The sequence below is a fragment of the Podarcis melisellensis genome (assembly GCF_964234715.1).
Source record: "Podarcis melisellensis genome assembly, chromosome: Z".
Classification (NCBI taxonomy): Eukaryota; Metazoa; Chordata; class Lepidosauria; order Squamata; family Lacertidae; genus Podarcis; species Podarcis melisellensis.
In genome coordinates this window covers 49,730,431-49,756,787 of record NC_138547.1, presented here as the reverse complement: position 1 = coordinate 49,756,787, position 26,357 = coordinate 49,730,431, and the positions used below count along the sequence as shown (strand labels likewise).

General features: G+C 46.2%; 1 protein-coding gene across 3 annotated transcripts in view; it reads right to left on the bottom strand.

Annotated features, from left to right (window-relative positions):
- Positions 1–5,305: 5,305 nt before the first annotated feature.
- FHL1 (four and a half LIM domains 1) overlaps positions 5,306–26,357 on the bottom strand; it is a 65,782-nt gene continuing 44,730 nt past the window's right edge. For all 3 annotated transcript variants that reach the window (XM_081897016.1, XM_081897017.1, XM_081897015.1), the window contains exons 2-6: positions 21,895–22,076; positions 20,306–20,480; positions 15,040–15,209; positions 11,257–11,443; positions 5,306–8,422 (exon numbers count right to left, since the gene is read on the bottom strand). In XM_081897016.1, coding sequence (XP_081753142.1) covers positions 8,268–8,422; positions 11,257–11,443; positions 15,040–15,209; positions 20,306–20,480; positions 21,895–22,050 — 843 coding nt within the window. In that variant the 5' untranslated portion in view covers positions 22,051–22,076 and the 3' untranslated portion in view covers positions 5,306–8,267. The remainder of the gene's footprint in view (positions 8,423–11,256; positions 11,444–15,039; positions 15,210–20,305; positions 20,481–21,894; positions 22,077–26,357) is intronic.

Sequence of the window (26,357 nt, the reverse complement as noted above, 5' to 3'; positions counted from 1 at the left end):
ATATGCGCAGGTGGCGGCACTCTCGGGAGGATCAGTGCGCCTCTGGATACGCATCATATTTGCCGCCCGGGTTCCCCAGCGGCTTCCCCTGCAACTGGATCCCCACCGACAACGGTCAAGTGTCATTATGGCAACATGGTGTGCAGTGCTCTACGGGGCCTAGAAATTGCTGTCAGCCCCCACTTGTTGAAGGCGACGACTCGCCGTGAGACACTCGGCAAGGACCCGCAAAGTGCGTGGAAGGGAGGCCAGAATGGCCGAGACCAATGCCCAAATAACCTGCCAGGAGCCCCACCCCAACACCAAATGTTTGGAGGGGGCCCGGGAAGCCCACTGCATGGAGCGTCTTCCCTGATTTACCTTTAAAGCAGGCATAGGCAAACTCCGGCCCTCTAGATTTTGGGACTACAATTCCCATCCTCCCTCACCACTGGTCCTGTTAGATAGGGAATTGTAGTCCCAAACATCTGGAGGGCTGGAGTTTGCTTATGCCTGCTTTAAACCCATCTTTATTTACCTTATTTACATTGAAAACCATCTTAAAGTCATGCACCACCCAGAATACGTTTCCACAGGGGAAGCCTCTTCACTGTTGTGAAGCCAGCGCACATCTGAGCATGTCGAGAAAGCGAGAGGCGCGGCATCAGCAACATGCCCAATCCGTCAAGCTGGGTCACTGCGCATTTTGTTTTTTCTGGGCTTGTGCAGGTTTGGGGCCAAGCCCCATTGAAGTGAGCGCCAGCCCCACAGCAATGCCACCCCTGTCCAATGCTCCCCATTGTGTGCTTGCCATTGCTTGCGCTTTGAACAGGTTTAAAAACAACAGCAACATGTATTTAAGTCAGGCATTCTGAAACTCAGCCCTCTGGATGTTTGGGGACTACAATTCCCATCATTCCTGACCACTGGTCATGTGAGCTAGGGATGATGGGAGTTGTAGTCCCCAAACATCCAGAGTGCCGAGTCTGGGGTGCCTGATTTAAGTTGATATTCACACGTCAGTTTTGTGCATATTGGTGTACATAAAAGCAGTATCGAACCCCTGAGGTTGTGTGTGTTGTGGTTTTGTTTGTTTGTTTGTTTGTTTGTTTGTTTTTGTCTTCATTAATTATTCTGTCCTTCTCTTCGTTTGACCTCGCTGCTTGCCTCTGCTGTTTGTGTCAAGCAGTGGTGGCCAAACTTGGCCCTCCAGCTGTTTGGGGGCTACAATTCCCCTGACCACTGGTCCTGTTAGCTAGGGATGATGGCAGTTGTAGTCCCCAAACAGCTGGAGGGCCAAGTTTGGCCATGACTGGCATAAAGCAACCTATTTAGCCTCCAGCCCTTGGACAGTGTTCTGCATAAAGCAGTGATGGCCAATCTGGGCCTTTATGCCACCACTGGCATAAAGGGATAAAGTCTGTGGCTAAGAGAGAATGGCAGCTGTGTCCTTGTCCTCCAGTCCTGAATCGCTAGGTGTCCCTTGTCAAAAGATTAATAATAATTTATTCTATAAAGAGCAGCTTCCCAGATCAGTGACCCCTCGGCTTTCAGGGCAGATGTTCATACTGGCACGATGCCCCATTTCTTGGGATTGCAGTTGGGAACTAGAGATCCAGCCCCCTTTCCATCTCATCCTCTGCCCTCTCCCAAACCTTTTTGCCATTCCCAAATATTTTAGAGCGGTGCCTTAGGTTGAAACAAAATGTATTTTTGTATGATCACTCTTTTCATTCTGGCAGAGACAATCATTTGGACAAGCATGATGACTCCAGTATTTTCCCCTGTGCAAACTGATGCTGTATGTAAACGCGTATTCACTGTTAAATAAATTTTCCCATTGAAAGCAGCCTGCAGTTGGTTATTAACAGATGATCCAAAACGGTTGCTGTCGGCATGGAGAAATGCAGAGCTTCTGAAACTGACTTTGTATTGACCTATCGTTGGTTTAATAATAATAATAATCAGAATAGATTCAGGTAGGTAGCCGTATTGGTCTGACACAGTCAAAATAAAAAAATTAAAAATTGTCGCACCTTAGAGACCAACTAAGTTTGTTCTTGGTATGAGCTTTCATGTGCATGCACACTTCTTCAGATACACTGAAACAGAAGTCGCCAGACCCTTATATATAAAGGGAGGGTGGGGCAGGGGTTTTCTTCATAATTACTTTTCTATCTATTTCTAATATAACTGTAAAAAACGACTCTGAAAATGTATTAGTCCAAAAACGAAACCTTCCTCCCAGTTGTCAATATGAAGAGGATACCAGCAAGGTTGAACCTTTCTGTAAATTTTTTAAAAATTCAATCAAGTCTTGCTGATTCGTGATTTACCATATTTTCGCTCCATAGGGCGCACCTAGTTATTCCCCCCCCCCCGGCCCCAAAGAGCAGCATACAGGCTGTGCGCGACCTCTCCCTGCCGGAGGGGTTGCGCGTGGCTAAAGAGGAAGCCAAATCTGCGAGCGGGATCCATCCCGCTCACTGTCTTGGCTTGTGCCATAGCCACGCGCAACCCCTCCGGCAGGGAGAGGCTGCACGGGGCTAAAGAGGACATAGCCACGTGCAGCCTCTCCCTGTCAGAGGGGCTGTGTACGGCTATTCCTGAAGCCTTCTGAGTGCAGCACAAGTTCCCGCTGCGCTCCTCAGGCTTCGGGTTCCTTTTGCTGAGGAACCTGAAGCCTCCAGAGTGCAGTGGGAACTTGCGCTGAGCTCCAAAGGCCTTCACGTGGCTATCCCTGAAGCCTGGAGAGCGAGAGGGGTCGGTGCGCACCAACGCCTCTCGCTCTCCAGGCTTTAGCGAAAGCAACGCGAAGCCTCCGGAGCATGGAGGGAGCGCTCCCTCCGCACTTCGGAGGCTTAGCGTTGCTATCACTGAAGCCAAGGAGCCTGCATTTGCTCCATAGGACGCACACACATTTCCCCTCAATTTTTGGAGGGGGAAAAGTGCATCTTATAGAGCGGAAAATACGGTAAATTGTGATTTATATCCTGATTAAAATTGATTTGATTTAAGTCAAATCCACCCTGGTTCTCAACAAGCCTGAATTTGAGAGAGAAGCCTCTTGAAATGGGGGGCAATGTACAGCAATCCAACTCTAAAAGCTGAATAGTAGAGATACTCTCTTTAGGGAGCAGTCATTGTTCTACATCAGGGACGTCTCCAACTCCCAATAGATTGTGATCTACTCTCAATGTAAAAAAAACTGGTTGTGATCTACCCATTGTCGTTGGACAGATAGAAGTTGTTTTTTTTGAGTGAATGGAACTGAATTTATGAATGAATGGAACTATGAGCATTGCAAGATAAACAAAACATAATTTAATCTGATGGTCCACATTTTTTGCTCAGAAGCAAAAGTTGCTGAGCTTTTTTTTGAAAGGCAAATTGTGGAGCTTTTCTTAGGGAACCAAAGTCATCGGGCTTTTTTTGGAAAGGCAAAGTTGTTCAGCTTTTCTTAGGAAGCCAGAGTGGTTGTTGAGCTTTTTCTTTTTAGGAATCAATGAATAAATGAAACTGAAGATATGAAATGAATGAAACCAAATGAAGCCAAAGTTGTCGCGTTTTTTTTGGAAAGGCAAAGCTGTCTGGCTTTTTTCCGGAAGCCAACATTGACAAGCTTTTTCTAAGGAAGCAAATGAAGGAAAGAAACGGAAGATATGAATGAATGGAACAGGAAATATGAATGAATGAAACCGAATGAGCCTTGTGATATACCATATTTTTCACCATATAGGACGCACTTTCCCCCCTCCAAAAATGAAGGGGAAATGTGTGTGCATCCTATGGGGTGAATGCAGGCTTTCGCTGAAGCCTGGAGAGTGAGAGGGGTCGGTGCGCACTGACCCCTCTTACTCTCCAGGCTTCAGGAAGCTATCCGCAAGCCTTGCGAGCCCGGCAGGAGTGCCCGCTGGGCTCACAAGTCTTGCGGGCAGAAGCCTGCAGCCCGAAGCACGGTGCGCCCTTCGGAGGGCGCCCCATGCTTCGCGCAGATGTCCGCAAGCATTGCGAGCCCGGCGGGAGTTGCCACCGGGCTCGCAAGGCTTGTGGATAGCAGCCTGTTCTGGGGTCGGGGGAAGCTCGGGCTTCCCCTGCCCTAGCCCCGCGGCTTGGGGGGGGGGGAATATATTTTTTTTATTCATTTCCTCCCAGAAAAACCTGAGGTGCGTCCTATGGGCCAGTGCGCCCTATAGGGCGAAAAATACGGTACACAGAACATAACAGGAAGCAGTAGTTGTTGAGTTTTTTTTAGTTCCTTTTGTTCTTTTTTTATTCTGGGGGGGAAGGAGATCCCTGAGGGGCCAGAGATCGACCAGGAAAGCCCCACGATCTACCAGTAGATTGTGATCTACCTGTTGGTTGTGCCTGTTCTATATGACTGTTCCATAGACATGGTACAGCCTCGTCTGCGGAACAGGAATGTTTGGAAATCAGGCACAAAATCAATTGGGCCTTTCTCTGAAAAGAAGTGGCTTTTGTCCCAAATTTCTCAGTGTCTTTCGGTGTTGTGAACATCCGCCTTTCCCCCTCAAAGAAGAATGAGGTGCCCTCTGGGAATTCCCACCTGTGTACTATCGGGTTTCCTTTTAGGGCTTCTACTAGAGGTTTAGATTTCTCTCTTTTCTCCTGTCGCCTGGTTGGGGTTATGGATAATGATCTCATTTTCTTTTTCTTTTAATAATATTTCTTTTTCTTTTTCCCTTTATAACAGGGGTGGCCAACTGCCAAGAGACTGCGATCTAAACTGGCAGTGATCTGCCCCCTTTTCTGGGATGGGTGAGCTTTTTTTAGGAAGGATAGCCCTTTTTTTAAAAAAGGGATTCAGGTCTAAGTGTGTGACTTTTTTTTTAGGGAGGTTCAGGTCTAAGTTGTTGACCTTTTCCAGGGAGGAGGAAGGCACCATTTTAAATGTTGAGCTTTTTTAGGGGAGCCAAAGTTGTTGAGCTTCTCTACAGACATCCAGTCATAATCTACCTGTTGGACATGCCTGCTTTATAACAACCAAATAACATTTCTTCATCACATAGATCTTTGCTCAAATTGGGCTTTGACTTCCTCCCATCCCCCTCCCTGACTTCCAGATGTAATCACTTTTATCTGAGCATTTCTGAATTGCCCTGTTTACCATATATCCATACTTATGATCTCATTTTCATCCATTCTGAGTTTTTTCTTGTCATACTTTGTCTCTGGTGTCCATCTATGGTTTGATGTTCCCACACGAGGCTTCCAGGAATGGTGGAAAATAAGGGACTCCTGTCATATGGGACCTGTGAAGGTTCCCGCGGCCGGCATGCAAAAACAGAATACAAACGCAGGCAAGTTGAAGCAAAGCAGCAAAGATGCTGGACCTTTATTTGAGATTTCTGTGGCAGCAGGGTCAAAGCCAGTCTCGCCAAGGAGGAAAGGAGAAGACTCCAAACGGGAGACGTTTCTTACTTCTTATGCAGTTTTGAACCAAGCACACGTAGATTTCTGTAATCCCCCCTCCCCTTAATTCCCCATGAGACACTTCATTGGACGCAACCTTGGGTGTGATAACAGATAAAAGTATCAGCTAAGAATGGGTGGAGGAAATTGTGTGTTGCAAACGTTTGCGTTTTATTCCTTCGTGCGCATCAAGGGTTTCATTGTGTTAATCTGCAAAGGCCAGGTTTTCTGGAGACGTTTCTGGGCTGGACCATGTGATGCTGATCATATTGACATACTATCACCCAGGGCACGGGTGTCAAACACAAGGCCCGCGGGCCGAATCTGGCCTGCCAGACCTCATCATGTGGCCCGTGTAGCCACCGGCGGCCGCCACCCTTCACCTTTTATTCTCAGTTTTTTGGTGTTTTTTTTGACACAAGAAAGCCGCCTCTTCAGCGCATGCACAGCATCCTACAAGCCAGAGAACGTCTGCCCTCTAGCGGTGCCAGCCATTCTACACAGGAAACCTCCACTTTACGTGCATTCAGGAAACCTCCACTTGTTTTTATATTGAGCGCATGAGGGTAACCAAACTGCTGATGCGGCCCCTGATGAATTTGAGTTTGACACCCTGACCTAGGGCAGGGATGTCCAGCTCCCAAGAGACTGTGATCTACTCACAGTGTAAAAAAAAAACTGGCAGTGATCCACCCGTTGTTGTTGGATGGATCAAAGTTGTGGAGCTTTTTTGGGGAAGCCAAGGTGGTTGAGCTTTTTTTCTAGGGAGCAAATGAATGAATGGAACTGAATATATAAATTAATGGACCTGAATGAATGTTGTGAGATACACAGAACATAATCAAAAGTTGATTATATAAAACACAGTTAAGGGTCCTGAATCCCCAGTCCTATATAGTGGAACTTAATCTGATGGCCCACTTTTTGGCTAGGAAACAAAAGTGGCTGAGCTTTTTGGGAGAAGCCAAAGTGATCTACCTGTTGGACGTGCCTGACCTAGGGCATTGCTAGGCAAACGAAAGCCTGGGGGCCGGATCCGGCCCAATCACCTTCTCAATCCGGCTGGCAGATGGTCTGGGAATCAGCATGTTTTGACATGAGTAGAATGTGTCCTTTTATTTAAAATGCATCTCTGGGTTAATTGTGGGGCATAGGAATTTGTTCATTTCCCCCCAAAAAATATGGCCCAGCCCCCACAAGATCTGAGGCACAGTGGACCGGTCCCCTGCTGAAAAAGGTTGCTGACCCCTGCTTTTCATTGTCAGACAAATATGAAGGCATCATTGCTTGTGGAAACTGACATTACAAAGGGCTCAGGCTGGCCATTTCCTGGCTTTCATGGGATTTTTGATATGGAAGAGCACACAAGCATTTTGCCTCCCACCCCACCCCAGGATTCAGTTTAATACAGGCAGAGGGCCTTCTTGGTGGTGGCACCCTCTCCCATCAGATCTCAAGGAAATCAGCAAGACGTCTGAAGGCAGTCCTGTTTAGACTTTTAAAGGGTCAGTGAGTGACCCTTTAAAACGGCCTCAAACTCTCTCCCGATCTTTTGCTCCCCAGGAAGGAAAAGCAAAAAATTTCCATTTCAAAAGCAGCCATGTGATTTCAGCCCTCATCTTACTGCTCACTTAGAAGTTAGTAACCTACCATACTTTTCCTTGTATAAGACTAGGATGTTTTTTTTTTACTAAAAAATAATGCAAAAAAGGGAGGGGTAATCTTATACCTGGGGGCAATCTCCCTCCATTTTCTTAATTTTTGAGTCCCCCAAAATAAAGGTAAAGGACCCCTGACAGTTAAGTCCAGTCCAAAATAGGGGGCATCTTATACAGTGGTACCTCTGGATGCAAACGGGATCTGTTCCGGAGCCCCGTTCACATACTGAAGCAAACGCAACCTGCGTCTGCGTGGGTCGCAATTAGCCACGTGCCCATGACATCATTTTGAGCGTCTGTGGAAACAGCGAAACCCGAAAGTAACGCACTCCGTTACTTCCGGGTTGCCACAGAGCGCAACCCGAAAATGTTTAACCTGAAGCTACTTCAACCTGAGGTATGACTACATGGGGGCATGTTATACACGGAAAAAGACTAATTAGCTGTATGTGCTCAGTTATCAGCAAGTAGCGTACTTTTCCGTGTAGAAGACGAGGTTCTATATAAGACTCAAAGCGCAGGCTGCAAAGACCCCTCGGTGACCACAGCGGGTAGGCAATTTGTGGCAACACCCCCTAAGAAAAGCTCAACAATCCCCCCCCCCAATTTTTTGAAATTTTTAGTCCCTCAAAATAGGGGGCATCTTACAGAAGGGGGAGTCTTCTAGACAGGAAAGTGCGGTATATTTGATTGTGTGAAGCTTGAGCCGAAACATCAGCTGGCACCCACGAAGCATGGCAAGAAGGCAAGAGGATCCCAGCGAGGTTGAACCTTTCTGTTTTTTAAAAAGTGATTTAAATCAAGTCTTCCTGACTAGTGATTGAAATCCAGTCTTACTGAATATATGATTTAAATCAAATCCACCCTGGTTATCAGTAAGTACATTTGGATGTGCAAAGCTTGAGCCTAAACTTCGGCCAGCACCTGCGAAGCATGGCAAGAAAATAAGAGGATCTTTCCTTTTAAAAGGGGGGATTTTAAGCAAGGTTAGCAGCAGGTAGGATGCTAAGGCAGAGCTTTTATTGAATGCCACCTGTCAGATGGGGAGGGGGGAGATGCCGGGCACCTCTTAAGGATGGGGATGGGGAAGCCTAAAATGTGGGCAGGAGAGTGGGCAGGTTTTCTCCAAGCACATGGATCAAGCCCCTCCAGGGAAGAGGCGAGGCCGCGCCCCCCCTTTGCCCCTGGCTCCGCCCCTTACAGCTTCTTGGCGCAGGTGGGGCAGTAGACTTGCTCGCTGTGGAAGACAAAGGGCTTGTTGGCCAGCGGGATGGAGCACTTCTTGCAGTTGAAGCAGTAGTCGTGCCAGGAGTGGCCTTCATGGCTGACCACGTTGGTTCCTTTCCCGAAACCTGCCGGTTGAGAGGAGGAGCAGGGAGGGAAGGGTTAGAAAGGAAGGAGAAGGAAGCACACAGGTCACATATTCAGGCATAGGCAAACTTGGCCCTCGAGCTGTCTTGGGACTACAATTCCCATCGCCCCTAGCTCACAGGACCAGTGGTCGGGGATGATGGGAATTATAACCCCAACACAGCTGGAGGGCTGAGTTTGCCTATGCCTGGAAGAAGGAGTGGGGGAGTTCGGGGACAGGTAGGTGGGCTTCCCTCCAATGACTTGTGGGCTTCCTCAAACCTGGCTTACAACTCTAGCTAGCAGAACCAGCGGTCAGGGATGATGGGCGTTTTAGTCCTCAAATAGCTGGAGGGTCAAGTTTGGCCACCACTACTCTAGATCAGGCATGGCCCAACTTGGCCCTCCAACTGTTTTCGGACTACAACCCCCATCATACCTAGCTCCCAGGACCAGTGGTCAGAGACGATGGGCATTGTAGTCCCAAAAGAGCTGGAGGGCCGAGTTTGGGGATGCTTGACTTAATTGCTTATGAGCTAGGCCAGGGATGTCCAACTCTCAAGAGACTGCGATCTACTCCCAGTAGAAAAAAAACTAGCAGTGATCTACCCATTGACGTTGGACATATCAAAGTTGTCGAGCTTCTTTTGGGAAGCAAATGAACGAATGGAACTGAATATATGAATGAATGGAACAGAAGATCTGGACTTCCGGGATAGCGCGATCCGGTAATGGCGGATTCCCTCCGAGCTCCGGAGGGAATCGGCTCTGCTGAGGACGGGTCTTGCCGTGCCGGCGACACGGGGACCCTTAAAAACCGCAGGCGCTGAAGCCTGCGGACTTGGTGACTCGGTGGGTACCTTAAACGCCCTCCCCGACCCGCGAAGAGCCTTTTTAAAGGCTGCGGAGTGGACTGGGGTGCGGCGCGGTGCTGAGAGTCCATCGCTACCTCGGCAGAGCGAAGCCGCGAGCCATGGCCGGAGAGCGCTGTCTTCCTTCCTGAAATTTGGACTGAAACAAAGAACCCGTGAGTAAAATGAAAATTCGATATTAAAATTTTACCTTTGATTGGAGTACGACCGGGGGATGTGCTAAAAGGAAGTCCACACTCCCCCCCCCCACAAAAAGATTCAAGCAAGGAGAGGAGCACTAAGGTGGAAAGACTTTTGTGTTTAGAAAGACAACTTGCACGAATTGGATTAAAAAGTTACTGTGCTGGAGAGGAGAGAGGAATTTTAGAAGCTTTTGTGTAATCCCCCCCCCATTCTGGACCCGGGAGGGTCCTGCGTGTGAGCCTGAGGAAAAAGAGAAAGAAAGTTTGACAGCTGTCAAAAGAGCGGTCAAACGGGCGACTAAAGGCTGGAACTGTGATATTTAGAAATTTCTTTTTGGATTAAAGGTGACATATTGTATCTGAACTGATTGGAAACAAAGTATTTGTGAACAACAAAGTAACGAATTGTTGGAAAAGAACTATTGGACTGGCAATCCCCCTGGAGGGAACAAAAGACACTGCAATGGCTGCAGAAGGAAAATTACTGGCAGAGATAGAAAGGATGTTCTTTCTCGTGGGAATTTTACAAGAGCAGACTGCAGATATGAACAAACAACTTGTGACCTTGAATTTGAAATTGAGCAACTCTGCTGACGACACAAAGTTGGAAAAAAACCCGGCAGCCGGAACAGAAGAGACAGTTTTGGAAATGGGGGGAAAAGAGGAAGAAGAAGGAGAGGATGTTCAGATGGAAAGCACCAACCAAAAGCCTGCAGCTTTAGAAAACAAAGGATTTGAAGAACAGGACCAGTGGACCGTAAATCTGCAAAAGGAGAGAAGGACAAAGGAAGAAGCCCCTGGAATATCTGAAATACCGGAATATAAAAGAACAAATAAACATGATTGGGACTTCTTCCTCAAGTTTGAGTATGGGAGACTGGCAGACCCTTGGCAGCAATTGCTATTGACTGATTCGGTGGAAGGAAAGAACAAGTATGACTGGGACCCTTTCTTTAAGTTTGAGCATGGGAGACTGGCAGATCCTTGGCAGCAACTGCTATTGACTTTGGTGGAAGGAAAGAAGAGGGAGCTTGGGACACAACTTCTTCGAGAACTGAAGGCCAATAAGCAACAAAACAGACGGAGAGAGACTAACTGGGGCTTGAGAGCCTCGGATGTGAGAAATCCGGGCTGAAACTGTTCTTTTAGAATAGTGATTTGGGAAGGGACAGAAACCGGGCCAGGGAGGGAGGGGGAGAGTAGAATAGTAAAAATTTATGATTTATGATTTTTTAATTTGGATATGTTTTGTTTAATATAAAAAGGGAGGATTTCGTGGGAGAGAAGGCAGGTCGACCTTAGAGAAAGGAGCTAATGTGTAAAAACTGGATAAGTAAATTTGAGTCTAATAAGAGATGTTAAATATTAAGAACAGAGGATAACAATATAATAGAGAGAAGAGGAAATAACTTGCTGAATTAACTATTGAAATTGGAATGTGGGAAGGAGAGATGTGGGGAAGTCAAGGAAAGAGGGTAATGAAAATTATATATGTTTTGCTTTGTGTTTTTGTGTTTGTGTGTGTGTTTGTCTACAAAAAATGTGAAAACTTAATAAAAAAATTTATAAAAAAAAAAGGAACAGAATATCTATCCTGTGTATCCTATAGCAGAAGAATCTGATATATCCTATATCCCAGTGATAGCTGAACTTGGCCCTCCAGCTGTTTGGGCCCACCCACAACAGGACTGCTGCCTTGCCAGGATCCAACCTCAATCTGTTAGGCGCCACCCATCCTCCAACCACATCCAGGCACCTGTCCCGGACCCATCACTGACCCACCTGTGATGGGGTTCTTGCAACCGCTGCATTTCTTGGCCACAAAGGACTTGTAGCAATCAACGCAGTAGAATTGATCCTCCACAGCTGTGAAGCGCTGCCCTCCCAGTTTCTTGGAGCAAGTGGCACACACAAAGCACTCGGAGTGGTACGGTTGCTCCTGGTAGGCGACCCCTCCGCAGGTGATGGCCTGGCGTGGAGAAGGAAGTCAGAGGTCAAGCGCTGCTTCGACTCCTGGGGAACCATTCGTCCCAGCCACCCCGAACCCTGTGTCACCTGTGGAAGCTTTCTCTCTTCTGTTCTCTCTTCTGTTTAAAGCAGGGTGGACAATGATTTTTTTAATTATATATATATAATTAAACGTCGCCTAGACACCCCAACTTTTACACGGGAAGACACCCGAGGACACCAAAACCTGCATATATATATATATATATATATATATATGCAGGTTTTGGTGTCCTCGGGTGTCTTCCCGTGTAAAAGTTGGGGTGTCTAGGCGACGTTTCGACGAGGTCTCACTCGTCATCTTCAGGCTGGTGGTTTCGGCTTCTTGTTACTGGAACAGAGCAGGATCTCAGTGTTTGAGTTCCTATAAATACTGTTGAGGGGGTGTGGTGTATAGCCTCCAATGTTCTGGGCAGAGAGGAAGTTCCCAGGCTAGTGTGCCTTTTCTTATTTTGTTCCTTAATTACTTGAGGGATATCTTGAGTGATTTCTTGAGTGATATCCTGAGTACCACTTAGGTGGGTCATTAGGTGTGGATTAGTTGCTAAAGTCTTTGTGTCTTGACCTCTTGAACTTTGTGAAGAGTTTTTCTGAGAAGATGGCTGTACTGCACTTAGTTGTGCTCTGGCTTGGCTTCGTGTATAGGGGCGAGCTGTGGTTTTGTGGCCTGTGTCAGCCAGATCTGTGTAGGGATTGCAGGGGGGTGCAGCATCCGGAGGTGCCACCATGGTTTGGCTACTGGATGGTGTCTGTAATTTATCTGTGGAGAGGGTCTGGGTTTGGGTCTGGTGTGGTTGATTGGTGATGGCGTTCTGTGTGCCTCTGGATCTGGTGTCAGTTTTTGTGGGGAGGGCTAATTTCCAGATGTCTGGCAAGCGGGATGTGTCGTCACGCTTGTTCATGTTGTGGGGGTGTTTCTCTATCTCGATGGCTTCCATGATTATTCTCTTGTGGTGATGTTCCATGTTAAAGAGCAATTTGGAATCTGCAAAATTAATTTCGTGTCCTGTTTCTTTCATGTGTTGGAAAAGAGAGGAAGTTTTTTCTTCTTTTTTGACGGCATTCTTGTGTTCTGCGATACGTGCATTTATTCGTCTGTTTGTTTGTCCAATGTACGTGGCTGGGCAGACTTTGCAGGGTATTTCATAGACCCCTTGGTTTTCCAACTGGATTTTATCCTTGGGGTTTCTGAGGATATTGGCTATTTTTTGGTTGGTGCAAAAGGCTAAATTACAGACACCATCCAGTAGCCAAACCATGGTGGCACCTCCGGATGCTGCACCCCCCTGCAATCCCTACACAGATCTGGCTGACACAGGCCACAAAACCACAGCTCGCCCCTATACACGAAGCCAAGCCAGAGCACAACTAAGTGCAGTACAGCCATCTTCTCAGAAAAACTCTTCACAAAGTTCAAGAGGTCAAGACACAAAGACTTTAGCAACTAATCCACACCTAATGACCCACCTAAGTGGTACTCAGGATATCACTCAAGAAATCACTCAAGATATCCCTCAAGTAATTAAGGAACAAAATAAGAAAAGGCACACTAGCCTGGGAACTTCCTCTCTGCCCAGAACATTGGAGGCTATACACCACACCCCCTCAACAGTATTTATAGGAACTCAAACACTGAGATCCTGCTCTGTTCCAGTAACAAGAAGCCGAAACCACCAGCCTGAAGATGACGAGTGAGACCTCGTCGAAACGTCGCCTAGACACCCCAACTTTTACACGGGAAGACACCCGAGGACACCAAAACCTGCATTCCTGTACCCGTGAAAATCTACGAAAGCATATATATATATATATATATATATATTTGGAGGGGGGTTTCATTTGAATTAATTTGACGACCATTTGTATTAAAAATTTTCATTTAATTTAAAATTTATTTACGGTGGTACCTTGGTTTGCAGACGTTCTGGATTACAAACATATCAAACCCGGAAGTACTTATCCTGGATTGCAACCTTTTTTTGGATTACAGCCCTTCCCCCCTTTTTGGGGGGGGATAACAAACAATTTTGGGGGGGAGGCACCATTGGCAAAAGCGTGCCTCAAGTTCCAACCTGTTTTGGTTTACAGACGGACCTCTGGAACGGATTATGGTTGTAAACCAAGGTACCACTGTACATTGTACAACATAAATCCACCACAACTCAGCTCAACAAATCAACCACCATTAGACATGAACATAACATAAAATAAACGTAACATAAAACGTCAGAATAAAAGACTTATTTTATCCTGTACATGGCCTCCTTGTTTACTTCTTATAAACTGTTTTCTTTATGAATTATTATTCTGATTTTTTCAATTATGACTTTAAAAAACCCACAAACTCTTTATTTTGATTTAAATTGGATTTTTATTATTATTCAAATCAGGATTTTTAAAATGAAATGCTTTGGGAAGAAAAATCTTTCTAAAGGTTTTCTATTGAAATTACATTATAGTCCAAAGACTATTCGTCAGGAAATAAGGATTTGTTTTTAAGTGCTAAAACTCAGTCTGTTGGGTTAAAAAAAGAAAAAAGAAAAAAAGTTTAAGCACATCAGTTAACAAACGTGGATCCATATGCTATCACGTAACTGCTTTAGTGAAATAAATGGTTTAAATTGTTATGAAGGAAATGTTTTTTCTCCTTCCAATCAAATACAGCAGAAAAGTTGTCCAAATAGAAGCAGTTAACTTATGAAACTTCACTATAAACCTCATTATCATTATCTGTCAATGTATTTCTCATAGCAGAACCAAATCAGTCATATTTTATTTAACTGTGAAAACTCCTCTGAGAATTTATGATTCCAAAAATGAAGCCTTCCTCTGGTTGTCAATATTAGGATGCCAGCAAGGTTGAACCTTTCTGAAAAAAAGGTTTTTAATCAAGCCTTAATGATGAGTGATTTAAATCAAAAGGGCCAGAGGCCCAACCAGAGTTGTTAAGCTTTTTTTAGGATTTTACCCCAGGACCTATACTGCCACGGGGGCCAGATTAAATCCACTGGTGAGCCAGATTAGGCCCCCAAAACGGACTTTGGACATCCCTAACCCCTATGCCTAGGGTGGCCAACTCCCAAGAGGCTGCGACCCACTCACAGTTAAAAACTGGCAGTGATCTACCCTTTTTGGGGGTGCAGGGCAAAGATGTTGACCTTGTTGAGCTTCTTTAGGGAGAGCCAGTGATCTACCACAGATGTCCAGTGATCTACTGGTAGATCATGATTTACCTGTGGGACATGCCTGCTATTCCTATCCCTATCTTTAACCCCTATGAGTGCTGCAACCTCATCGCCACCTTGGACTGGACTGAACCTTCCAGGAGTGCCTTGACCCTGCCCTTATCTCCACCATATGTCCTCCATTAAGAACTGCACCAAGAGGCCGTGGTGAAAGAAGAGTGGGTGCATTGGTCGGCATGAGTGCCTTTTGGCGCACCTTCCGCACTGGCGGAGGAAACTCTGATAATGAGCGCAGCTCCGAGCCCTTTGGGGGAAAGCCGGGATCCAAATGGGATCCAGGTAAGCTGGGGGAGGGTGGGTCGGCACAACTTACCTGCTTGCACTTCACACAGGTCTTGGCAAATTTCTGCTCATGGCAGGAGGTGCAATAAATCTCGTCGTCCTTGGGGAAGAAGCTGGCGGTGCCAATCACCTGCTTGCACTGGCTGCAGGTGAAGCACTCCTTGTGCCAGACAGTCTTCTTGTATTCCACATTCTGGTCGCCTGCAAAGAGGGAGGGAAAGAGATGGCACTCACTGCCAGATTGATGCAATTTGTGGCACTGAGAAAATTGTGATTCACGAATGGCAAGCTGGTGGCTCCCAATCAATTATTAAAAATGCAAGATTAGGGATAGGGGTTAGGGATAGGAATAGGGGTTAAGGATACTGTAGGGGCTAAAAATAGGAGTTAGGGATAGGGGTTAGGGATAGGAACAACTTTGAACTAACCCCCCCCCAAAAAAGGGGGTAGATCACTGCCAGTTTTTTTATACTTGAGAGTTGGACGTCCCAGCAATACAGCATCTAACATTAAAATTTTTCCCTCAATAGGGCTGCCTTCAGATGTCTTTTAAAAGTAGGATAGTTGATTATTTCCTTGACATCTGAAGGGTGGGCGCCACCACCAAGAAGGCTCTCTGCCTGGTTCCCTATAACCTCACCTCTCCCAGTGATGAAAAACAGTGGTCTAAATCTCTTGGACTCTAAAATTGGAAAGGGGACAACATCCCCTCAGTAGAGGATTGGTTAAACAAATTGTGTGAACTCATCAAGTTGGCTAAACAAATTATGTGAATTCATAGAGTTGGCTAAAATGACTGTAACCATGAGATTTCCATTGGAACCGAAACTTCAGAAGGAACGGAACTAGTTTGGAAGAATGACCAAACATTGATCCAAAACAAATGGATTGATATGCGTGGGCTAACTTCGTAAAAAAGTGGGAAAATTATTGTCAGATTGTCCTGGGGGCCAAAGTAACTAATATATATTAGGTTGATTCATAAAAAAGTCTGGTCTTACTACACCAGGAATTATATAGATATATCTGAAATTTTATGCATATCAGTTAATATCTTGACCCTGCTCCACTGAAAAGCATTGGGTGTTCAGTAGGACGGTTTATAAAAAAAACTCTATTTTGAAAATGCCTGCTCCCAAGTTCTTATCTTACTACACTAGGGATTATATAGCTATAGCTGAAATTTCATGCATATCAGTTAATATCTTGACCCTCCTCCAGGAAAATAGCTGTTTACTTGGCCATTTTCCTATGTTGTGAAGGCTGAAATGTCAATTCAGCAGAGCAGGGTCAAGATATTAACTGATATGCATGAAATTTCAGAGATAACTATATAACCCCTAGTGTAGTAAGATAAGACCTTTGGAACAGGCATTTTAAGAAAAAGGTTTTTTATGAACTGCCCATATTTCTAACAGATTCAAGTAGGTATGTTGGTCTGCCATCGCCAAAATATACCAAAACCATTCTTTAAAAAGATAGTTCAAAAGACTTTTCTTAAAAATCTAAAAACTTCCTTAAAAGAATCAAGTCTTCCAAAAAGTGATATGATCTCAGAAAGTCTTTCAAAGAATTCTTCCAAAAGAATAAAAAGCAGCACCTTAGAGACCAACTGAGTCGTTTGAGGTATAAGCTTTTGCATGTATGCACACTTTTTCAGATACACACACAATGACAAGTTCAAAATGTATTAGAATCATAGAATCCTAGAGTTGGAAGAGACCACAAGGGCCATCGAGTCCAACCCCCTGCCAAGCAGGAAACACCATCAGAGCACTCCTGACATATGGTTGTCAAGCCTCTGCTTAAAGACCTCCAAAGAAGGAGACTCCACCACACTCCTTGGCAGCAAATTCCACTGTCAAACAGCTCTTACTGTCAGGAAGTTCTTCCTAATGTTTAGGTGGAATCTTCTTTCTTGTAGTTTGGATCCATTGCTCCGTGTCCGCTTCTCTGGAGCAGCAGAAAACAACCTTTCTCCCTCCTCTATGTGACATCCTTTTATATATTTGAACATGGCTATCATATCACCCCTTAACCTCCTCTTCTCCAGGCTAAACATGCCCAGCTCCCTTAGCCGTTCCTCATAAGGCATCATTTCCAGGCCTTTGACCATTTTGGTTGCCCTCCTCTGGACACGTTCCAGTTTGTCAGTGTCCTTCTTGAACTGTGGTACCCAGAACTGGACACAGTATTCCAGGTGAGGTCTGACCAGAGCAGAATACAGTGGCACTATTACTTCCCTTGATCTAGATGCTATACTCCTATTGATGCAGCCCAGAATTGCATTGGCTTTTTTAGCTGCCGCGTCACACTGTTGGCTCATGTCAAGTTTGTGGTCAACCAGGACTCCTAGATCTTTTTCACATGTACTGCTCTCAAGCCAGGTGTCACCCATCTTGTATTTGTGCCTCTCATTCTTTTTGCCCAAGTGCAATACTTTACATTTCTCCCTGTTAAAATTCATCTTGTTTGTTTTGGCCCAGTTCTCTAATCTGTCAAGGTCGTTTTGAAGTGTGATCCTGTCCTCTGGGGTGTTAGCCACCCCTCCCAGTTTGGTGTCATCTGCAAATTTGATCAGGATGCCCTTGAGTCCATCATCCAAGTCGTTGATAAAGATGTTGAATAAGACCGGGCCCAAGACAGAACCCTGTGGCACCCCACTAGTCACTCTTCTCCAGGATGAAGAGGAACCATTGATGAGCACCCTTTGGGATGTTTTGTTGTCAGAGTATCAGACGGAGTGTGTATTACACACAAAACCTCATACCTTGAAAGCTTATATTTAGTTGATCTTTAAGGTGCCACTGGAATTATTAAAGATTTTTTCATCTTGTTGTTTATTATGACACACACACACAACGACAAGTTCAAAATGTATGAAAGGCTGCCATGTGGCAGAGGGAAATCACAGAAACAGAATGAGAGAGGAAACGGGGATTCTTATCAATGTCATAATTGACACTAGATTCTGCAATATAATGAAATGAAATAAAGATGAAAATTAAAAATAAGAATAATGAATGTCTTGGACTATAGTACATGGATTATAGTGGAGTGGGGCTGGCAAAAAGCATGCGTGCTCTTCCAGGTCAAAAATCCCATGTCAACCAGAAAGCCGAGAAACAGTTTGCAACTCCACTTTCAACAAGCAATGATGCCTGAATGTTTGTTTGACAATGAAAAGGAAAGCGAACCATTATTGCAGAATATTCTGCCACCAGAGATTCAGTGGGAACCCTCTGTTTCCACTTTTAAATACTGGCTGAAAACTCCTCTATTCCAACAGACAATGAAGAATACCTATTTCCACAATAGCTACCTGATTTCTGGTTTTGATTATTTATATGGTTCTTGCAGTTTGGATTTGTTAAGAGCTGCCTCTACCTGTTATGAAAGAATAAATACCATATTTCCCCATCTATAAGACGGCCCCATGCATAAGATGTCCCTATTTGGGGGGGACTCAGATTGAAGAAAATGGGGTAGGGTGGGGTAGATGGATCCTAGTATAAGACGCCATCTCATTTTTGACATTATTTTTAAGGGGGGGGACCTAGTCTTATACACGGGGAAATGTGGTAATTTTGATCAAGCTAGAACAGGCATTGGCAAACTCAGCCCTCCAGATGTTTTGGGACTACAACTCCCATCATCCCTAGCTAACAGGACCAGTAGTCAGGGAGGATGGGAGTTGTACTCCCCAAACATCTAGTGGGCCGAGTTTGCCTATGAACAGAGCTAGGAAAAAATAGACATCTATACCTAGGTATTCCCAAAATGTAGACCCACTGTTTCACTCAAAGACTTTCAATTTTGTGCGCTCATTTCCCAAAGATGTGGTGCGCCCGCAGCGGTGCTTCTCATTCACAATATCGGCGCCTGTCCAACTCAACAGTGGCACTTGTCATTCTTCGTGGCGCCATGCGTGCAAAATTAACTAAATTTGGGGGGCACTGGGCTGGTCTTTGCACCCGGGCGGCGCATATGTGAAGGGCTAAAGTATATTTTGTCCAGAACGTGGTGGTGGATGAGTGTTCAGACCTCTGGGCTCTCACTTGTGGGGTGCCTCAGGGTTCCGTCCTCTCCCCCATGCTTTTCAATATCTACATGCAGCCGCTGGGAGAGATCATCAGGGGATTTGGGCTGGGTGTTCATCAGTATGCAGAGATACAACCTCTCTTTCAAATATGAACCAGTGAAGGCAGTGAAGGTCCTGTGTGAGTGTCTTGAGGAGGTTGGAGGATGGATGGCGGCTAACAGATTGAGGTTGAATCCTGACAAACAGAAGTACTGTTTTTGGGGGACAGGAGGCGGGCAGGTGTGGAGGATTCCCTGGTCCTGAATGGGGTAACTGTGCCCCTGAAGGACCAGGTGCGCAGCCTGGGAGTCATTTTGGAGTCACAGCTGTCCATGGAGGCACAGGTCAATTCTGTGTCCAGGGCAGCTATTTGTCAGCTCCATCTGGTACGCAGGCTGAGACCCTCCCTGCCCACAGGCCGTTTTGCAAGAGTGGTGCATGCTCTAGTTATCTCCCTACTGCAATGCACTCTACATGGGGCTACCTTTGAAGGTGACTACAACTAATCCAAAATGTGGCAGCCAGACTGGGGACTGGGAGTGGCTGCCAAGACCACATAACGCCAGTCCTGAAAGACCTACATTCCTCCTGGGACATTTCCAGGCACAATTCAAAGGGTAGATGCTGACCTTGAAAGCCCTAAATAGACTTGGCCCAGTATCCCTGAAGGAGCACCTCCACCCCGGACACTGGGGTCCCTCTCCCAAGATCCTTTTGGCGGTTCCCTCCCTGCGAGAAGTGAGGTTACAAGGATCCAGGCAGAGGGCCGCCTTGGTGGTGGTGCCCACCCTGTGGAACACCCTCCCAGCAGATGTCAAGGCAATAAGCAGCTATCTGACTTTTAGAAGACATCTGAAGGCAGCCCTGTTTAGAGAAGTTTTTAATATTTAATGCTGTATTGTTTTTAACACTCAATTGGGAGCCGCCCGGAGTGGCTGGGGAAACTCAGCCAGATGGGTGGGGTATAAATAATAAATTATTATTATTATTATTATTATTATTATTATTATGGCACTGGACAGGTTTTTGCACCCTGGCAACGTGTATGCGCAAGACAGCTCTGGTTTTGTGCGCAACATTAAAAATGAATTCGTGTTACGTAAGTATTTTGGTAAAAGAAATGTTCCATAAGCCTGCTGGCCGCCCCATGACAAGGCTCCATAGTCGAGTGGGGCAAGAAACGAAGGGGTGCAAGGTCAGCTGAGGGGAGTCCTACCTGCCACGATGGGCTTCTGGCAGCCCTTGCAGTGGGGGGCCTGATCCATAGTGCACTTGTTGCACCACACTTTGTTGTGCTCCTTCAGCATGAAGGGCTCGTTGACCAGAGACGTGGAGCACTTGAAGCAGCGGAAGCAGTTCTCGTGCCAGTAGCGGTTCTTGAAATGCAGCTCCTGGAGGGAGGGAGGAGGGGAAGGCAGCAGAACTGAGGTTGATGCACCAAGTCTCTGTTACACAGACCAGGTCAAGTCCTCCATCCATGATCAAGTCATGGATGGCAGTGGTCTTATGGATCATTGACCTGGCATTGCACAGCAGCACCTTCAGGTCGTATGGTTATCCCTTGCTGATTCCAGTATCTGTCCGAACAAGACCAGACCTGGAGGCAGGGATAGTCCTCAAACAACGACTAAGCCTGCCTCCTCAGTAATGACATGGTCTGGTCTTAGCGTAACTCCTCCTCCTACCCGTGATCACCGAGATCGGTTGTCCCAGTGCATACCCACCCTGTGGAACCTGCCCCAGCCAATTTGTTGGCTGGGACCCACTCCCCGGCAGCCCTTAAGTACAAAATAAAACCTTTAAAACAAAACACAATAAAACAATACAAACAAAAAACTGTAAAAATTACAAACACATCAAAATCAAAACAAATTCCCAAACCCAACCAAACATCCATCCCACCCCCACCCCCCACAAAAAAAAATTCAAAAGGGAAATAATAGAATTTTAAAACATTTTAAAAAGAACACTGCACTGCTCCAAGTCTTTCTGGCCAGCAGCAGCAGCAGCAGCAACTGAAGGGGTACAGTTAGGGTTACCCCAGAAAGCCATAAAAAAACTGTTTGTGAATCCTCCCCCCAGCCAGGCCTCGGCGTACGCATTTTAGAAACTGCATTTCCCTCTAAGACAAAAAGCATGAGCTAAGCAGTCCTCTGTAACAAAAACGCTGTAACAAACCCATAGCTGAGAACAGAAAAGCTTTTCGCTTCCCAGATCCAAGATAACCTTGTCCTGGTACATTGACTTGCAACATACTTCCGGGAGCAGAGCCAGAGAACGAAAAGCAACATTTCTATGTAAGAATCTGTGAAGGGGGAGAGGAAAAAAGGGGTTTGGAAAAAGGATAAAACCTGCTTGTAAAATGTTTTCGGTGCGGCCTGTCTTTTGTGACCTGAATCACACAGGTGCCTCTGCCCCCCCGGATGGCAGAATAAAACGCTCTTTCTCTGGATTAATCCCTTGGTGTTGTTTGACTCCTTTTGTCTCTGCTCGGGTGCAACAATTATTCCTACCCGTGGATTTAAAAAGGCTACACAACAACTGTCCTTATGAGGCCTGTCAGGCCCTGCCCTGGGCCAGGTGGTGAGTGGCAGGACTGGGGCCCTCAGGCACTCACACAGGGGAGTCCTAGCTAAGGATCATGGGAGTTGTAGTCCCAAAACAGTTGGAGGGCCAAGTTTGCCTATGCCTCTATTAAACAATGGGTCCTCTCCTGCCTCCCTGAACATCCCCACATTTCTTGGGGCAGGGAGCGTGGGATGGAAATATCCATTCAGTAAACAAGCAAACTGTTAAAATAACCACCTTGGAATCGGCCCCGATGGGCTTCTTGCACTCAGCACAGGTGTTTGCGCAGAACTTCTCGAAGCACTTGATGCAGCAGTGGCGGCCTTCCTTCTGCACATACTTCTTCCCGTGCAAGTTGTCCCGGCAATAGTGGCAGTCAAAGCGCTCCGACATAGTGCCCACCGTGTAGCTGGTAGGCCCTGTAATAATAATAATAATAATAATAATAATAATAATAATAATAATATATTTAGGGCAAAGGCGGTGGGGAAGGAGACAACGAAGCACATGGTTGGTGCATGGCAAACGGGAAAAGCATCTGCAGCTCAGAACATGGTATTGGACAGGCATCCCCACTCTGGGGGGCTTCCGACATAGATTAAAAATACATTAAAACAAGTCATTCAGCTTCCCTAAGCAGGGCTGCCTTCAGATGTCTTCTAAATGTCATACAGTTGTTTATTCCTTTAACATCTGACAGGATGGCGCTCCACAGGGAGGGTGCCACTACCAAGAAGGCCCCCTGCCTGGTTCCCTGTAACTTGGCTTCTTGCCGGAGAGGGACCCTGGCGTCCGGGGTGGAGGCACTCCTTCAGATCTACTGGGCCAAGGCCCTTGAGGGATTTAAAGGTCAGCACCAACACTTTGAATTGTGCTTGGAAACGTCCTGGGAGCCAATGCAGGTCTCTCAGGACTGGTGTTTTATGGGCTCGGTAAGACTTTATTTTACAGAAAGGTTCAACCTCACTGGCATCCTCTTCACATTGACCCGCAGAGGAAGGTTTCCTTTTGACAAGAATAAAATCCCTTTTTAAAAAACAGCAAGTTAATTTATTATTAAAGATTTTCTTGTTTTACAGAAATATGTGTAATGTCTCTCGTATTTTTTCCATGTAACATTTTTACAAATCAGTTTCATTTGCTGAGACATTAGTGGGGGGTGGAGGGGGAAGGTGGGGGGTGGCGATGTTTCTATTTTGCTTAATGGGTTTCGTGTCAGCGTTACTCGTGCCAGTTCTCTACTGTTCACTTGTGTCCCTTTGGTGGTGAGAGAGGTTGGGGTTGGCCTAGGGTGTGGTTGTTTGTTTGTGATTGGCTGTGGTGATCTTTGTTTTCGTGTGTGAGTGGGGTGGGTGGGTGTTTTGGATCAGGTTAGCCATATTGATTTGTATGCTGTTGGTGGGTTATTGTCATTGTCTTGTTGGGCTGTGTATGTGATAAAGGGGAGCCATACTGGGGTGAAGGCGTCTTCTTCTATTTGTCCCCGTGTCAGTTTCAGTTTATTGATTAATTTTTCTAGTAGGGCTGTTTCCCATACTATTTGGTACCATTGGTCCATGCTTACTCCTGACAGGTCTCTCCAGTGTCTGGTTATGGTGTTTCTGGCTGCTGAAAGTAGGTGGGTTATGAGTTCTTTGTGGTGTAAATGGGCATTGTTGTCTTGGAAGATGTTTAGTAGGGCCAATTCTGGGGTGATGTCTAATACTTGTTTAGTTATTTTACATATTTCTCATGTGGCTGTTGTCCAGAATAGTTGGATTTTGGGGCACTCCCACCACATGTGGAGGTATGTGCCTGTGGAGGTGCATCTTCTCCAGCATTTTGGTGAGGTTCCTGGGTGTATTAGCGCTAGTTTTCTTGGTGTTAGGTACCACCTGTAGGTGAGTTTCAGAGTGAGTTCTTTTCTTTTCGTTGATATGGATTTAAGGGGGGGGGTTAGACCACATTCTGGTCCATTGAGTGGGGTTAATCTCATAGCCTATGTCATTCTCCCATTGTTTTTTGATTGTGTCTTGGGGGTTTGTGGGATTTTGGAGTAGTATTTTGTATATTGCGGATACCGTCCCTTTACCTTAAAACAGTAAGTTTCAGCCTTGCTGGAATCCTCTTAATACGCTTTGAATTGGGCCTGGAAACATCCCTAAGTCTTTCAAGACTGGTGTTATGTGGCCTTGGTGGCTGCTCCCAGTCACCGCATTCTGGATTAGTTGCAGTTTCCAGGTCACCTTCAAAGGTAGCCCCACGTAGAGCGTGTGGCAGCAGTCCAAGTGGGAGATAACCAGAGCATGCACCGCTCTGGGCAGGGAGGGTCTCATCCTGCGTCCCAGATGGAGCTGCCCTGGACACAGAATGGACCTGCGCCTCCTTGGGTCCAAGATCACCCCTAGGCTGCACACCTCGTCCTTTAGGGGCACAGTTGCCCCATTCAGGACCAGGGAGTCCCTCACTCACACCCACCCACCCCGTCCCCCCAAAATAATACTTTTGTCTTGTCAGAGTTCAAGAAGTTAATGTTGAAGAATTGTCACTTCAACACTGGCAATCTTTGCTTCTTCTAGTACTCTGGCATTAGTTCTCCTGTGTCTTCCCAAACTTCCCTGCGAATGTCCCGGTCCTCAAACACTCTGCCCTTCAAGTGGGAGAAAGCTGCACTCGCAGAGCTCAGGCAATGCTCGATTTCAACATCAATGTTGGCCCTTGTGGAAAGAGAACTGCTCAGGTAGGAGATGAGATTGACATTTCCCAAAGTTACACAGATCAATAAACGCCTAACTGGGTGATTCTTGACAAGGAGACCATCACAACAGAGACCAGGAAACCAAAATTTTAAAAAACCAGCCAGGAGGACCTCTCAGACACGGGAAAAGATCTTTGAAACCCCACATCCTGAAAGATGGCATTTGAGATCCAGCGCGGGGCCTGGGAGGCTGCCTGGAATTAAGTCAAGCCTTCTCTCCTCCAAAACTTGGGAAAAGGCTTGAAAAATCCAAACTATGCTGCTCCTTGGCCATCTCTGTGCAGCCGCATAAAGCAAACAGTTTTGTTCGTCCGTGGACTTTTCCATCTCTTGCTAAGAACTCCTGGTTGTTCAGGATCCAAATAATCCATTGCCAAGGTACCGTACTTTTCTATCTATAAGACTAGGTTTTTTACTTTTAAAAATGTTTAAAAAGGGGCCCCCATTTGAGTCCCCCAAGATATGACAGATGGTGACAGCAGTCACAAAATCAAAAGACGCCTGCTTCTCGGGAGAAAAGTGATGACAAAACTAGGCAGCATCTCAGAAAGCAGAGATCACCTTACCGACAAAGATCCATATAGTTCAAGCTATGGTTTTCCCAGTAGTGATGTATGGAAATGAGAGCTGGACCATAAAGAAGGCTGATCGCCGAAGAATTTATGCTTTTGCATTATGGTGCTGGAGGAGACTCTTGGACTACAAGAAGATCAAACCGATCCATTCTGAAGGAAATCAGGCCTGAGTGCTCACTGGAAGGACAGATCCTGAAGCTGAGGCTCCAAGACTTTGGCCCCCTCATGAGAAGAGAAGACTCCCTGGAAAAGATCCTGATGTTGGGAAAGATGGAGGGCACAAGGAGAAGGGGACGACAGAGGACGAAATGGTTGGATAGTGTTCTCGAAGCTACCAGAATGAGTTTGACCAAACTGTGGGAGGCAGTGGAAGACAGGAGTTCCTGGCATGCTCTGGTCTGTGGGGTCAACAGCACAACAACAATTTTTCTCCTACTGATAGGGAACCCACTTAAGGACTCTAGATGAGCTTTTGGGTACCCCATAAGGGGAAAAGAAGCAATGGCATTTTTTAAATAACATGACGTGACCCGGCTGCTCTTTGCAGAGCGGGATGGCCTGTTTTGCTTCCTAATCCACAAAGGAACACATTGCTTCAATGGCTGGGACGCTGTCTCCCCTCCGACTTGCCAAAACTTCCAGCTATGTTAACCTCGACCTGTCTCCCATTCATCAGGCCAGCTGCCACCTCATCCATCAAGAGACAGAACACAGGAGACAGACAAGCAACAGAGCACACCATCTCCACCAAGGAGGAGACAGGGGACTCCCCTGAGAAGGAGGCTAGTTCACCAACACAGGAGCCAGATATATGGAGAAACGTGACTCAAAGAAGTAGGAGGCCCAGGGTTCGCTCTGATTGTTTAGAAATACACAATCGCTTTGAGGTCCTCTCCCCTAGCATGGAAGACGAAGAGCAGACTCCATTTGAGGATCTCTGCCTCATTACAGTTGATCAGGTATATGAAGACGAGCAGCAAAGTCAGTCCTCAGGGAATGTGCAGGCGACCTTGGAACGGACAGCTCATGGAAGAACCCCGACCAGACCTAAGAGGAGGCGTGTAGTGGTGATAGGGGATTCCCCACTGAGGGGAACAGAAGCAGTGATCTGTGGGCCTGACAAGATGTCTTGGGAAGTGTGCTGTCTCCCCGGGCTAAGATCCAAGATGTAACTGAATGACTGCAAGGAATCATAAAACCCACTGACAAATACCCCTTCCTCTTGGTTCATGTGGGAACCAATGACACTCCAAGCAATAGCCTCCAGAAGATCAAAAGAGACTACGAGGCTCTGGGCAGGAAATTGAAGCAATTAAATGCACAAATTGTCATCTCATCTGTCCTCCCAGTTGAACGACGTGGCCCGGGGAGAGAGGGGAAAATAGTGA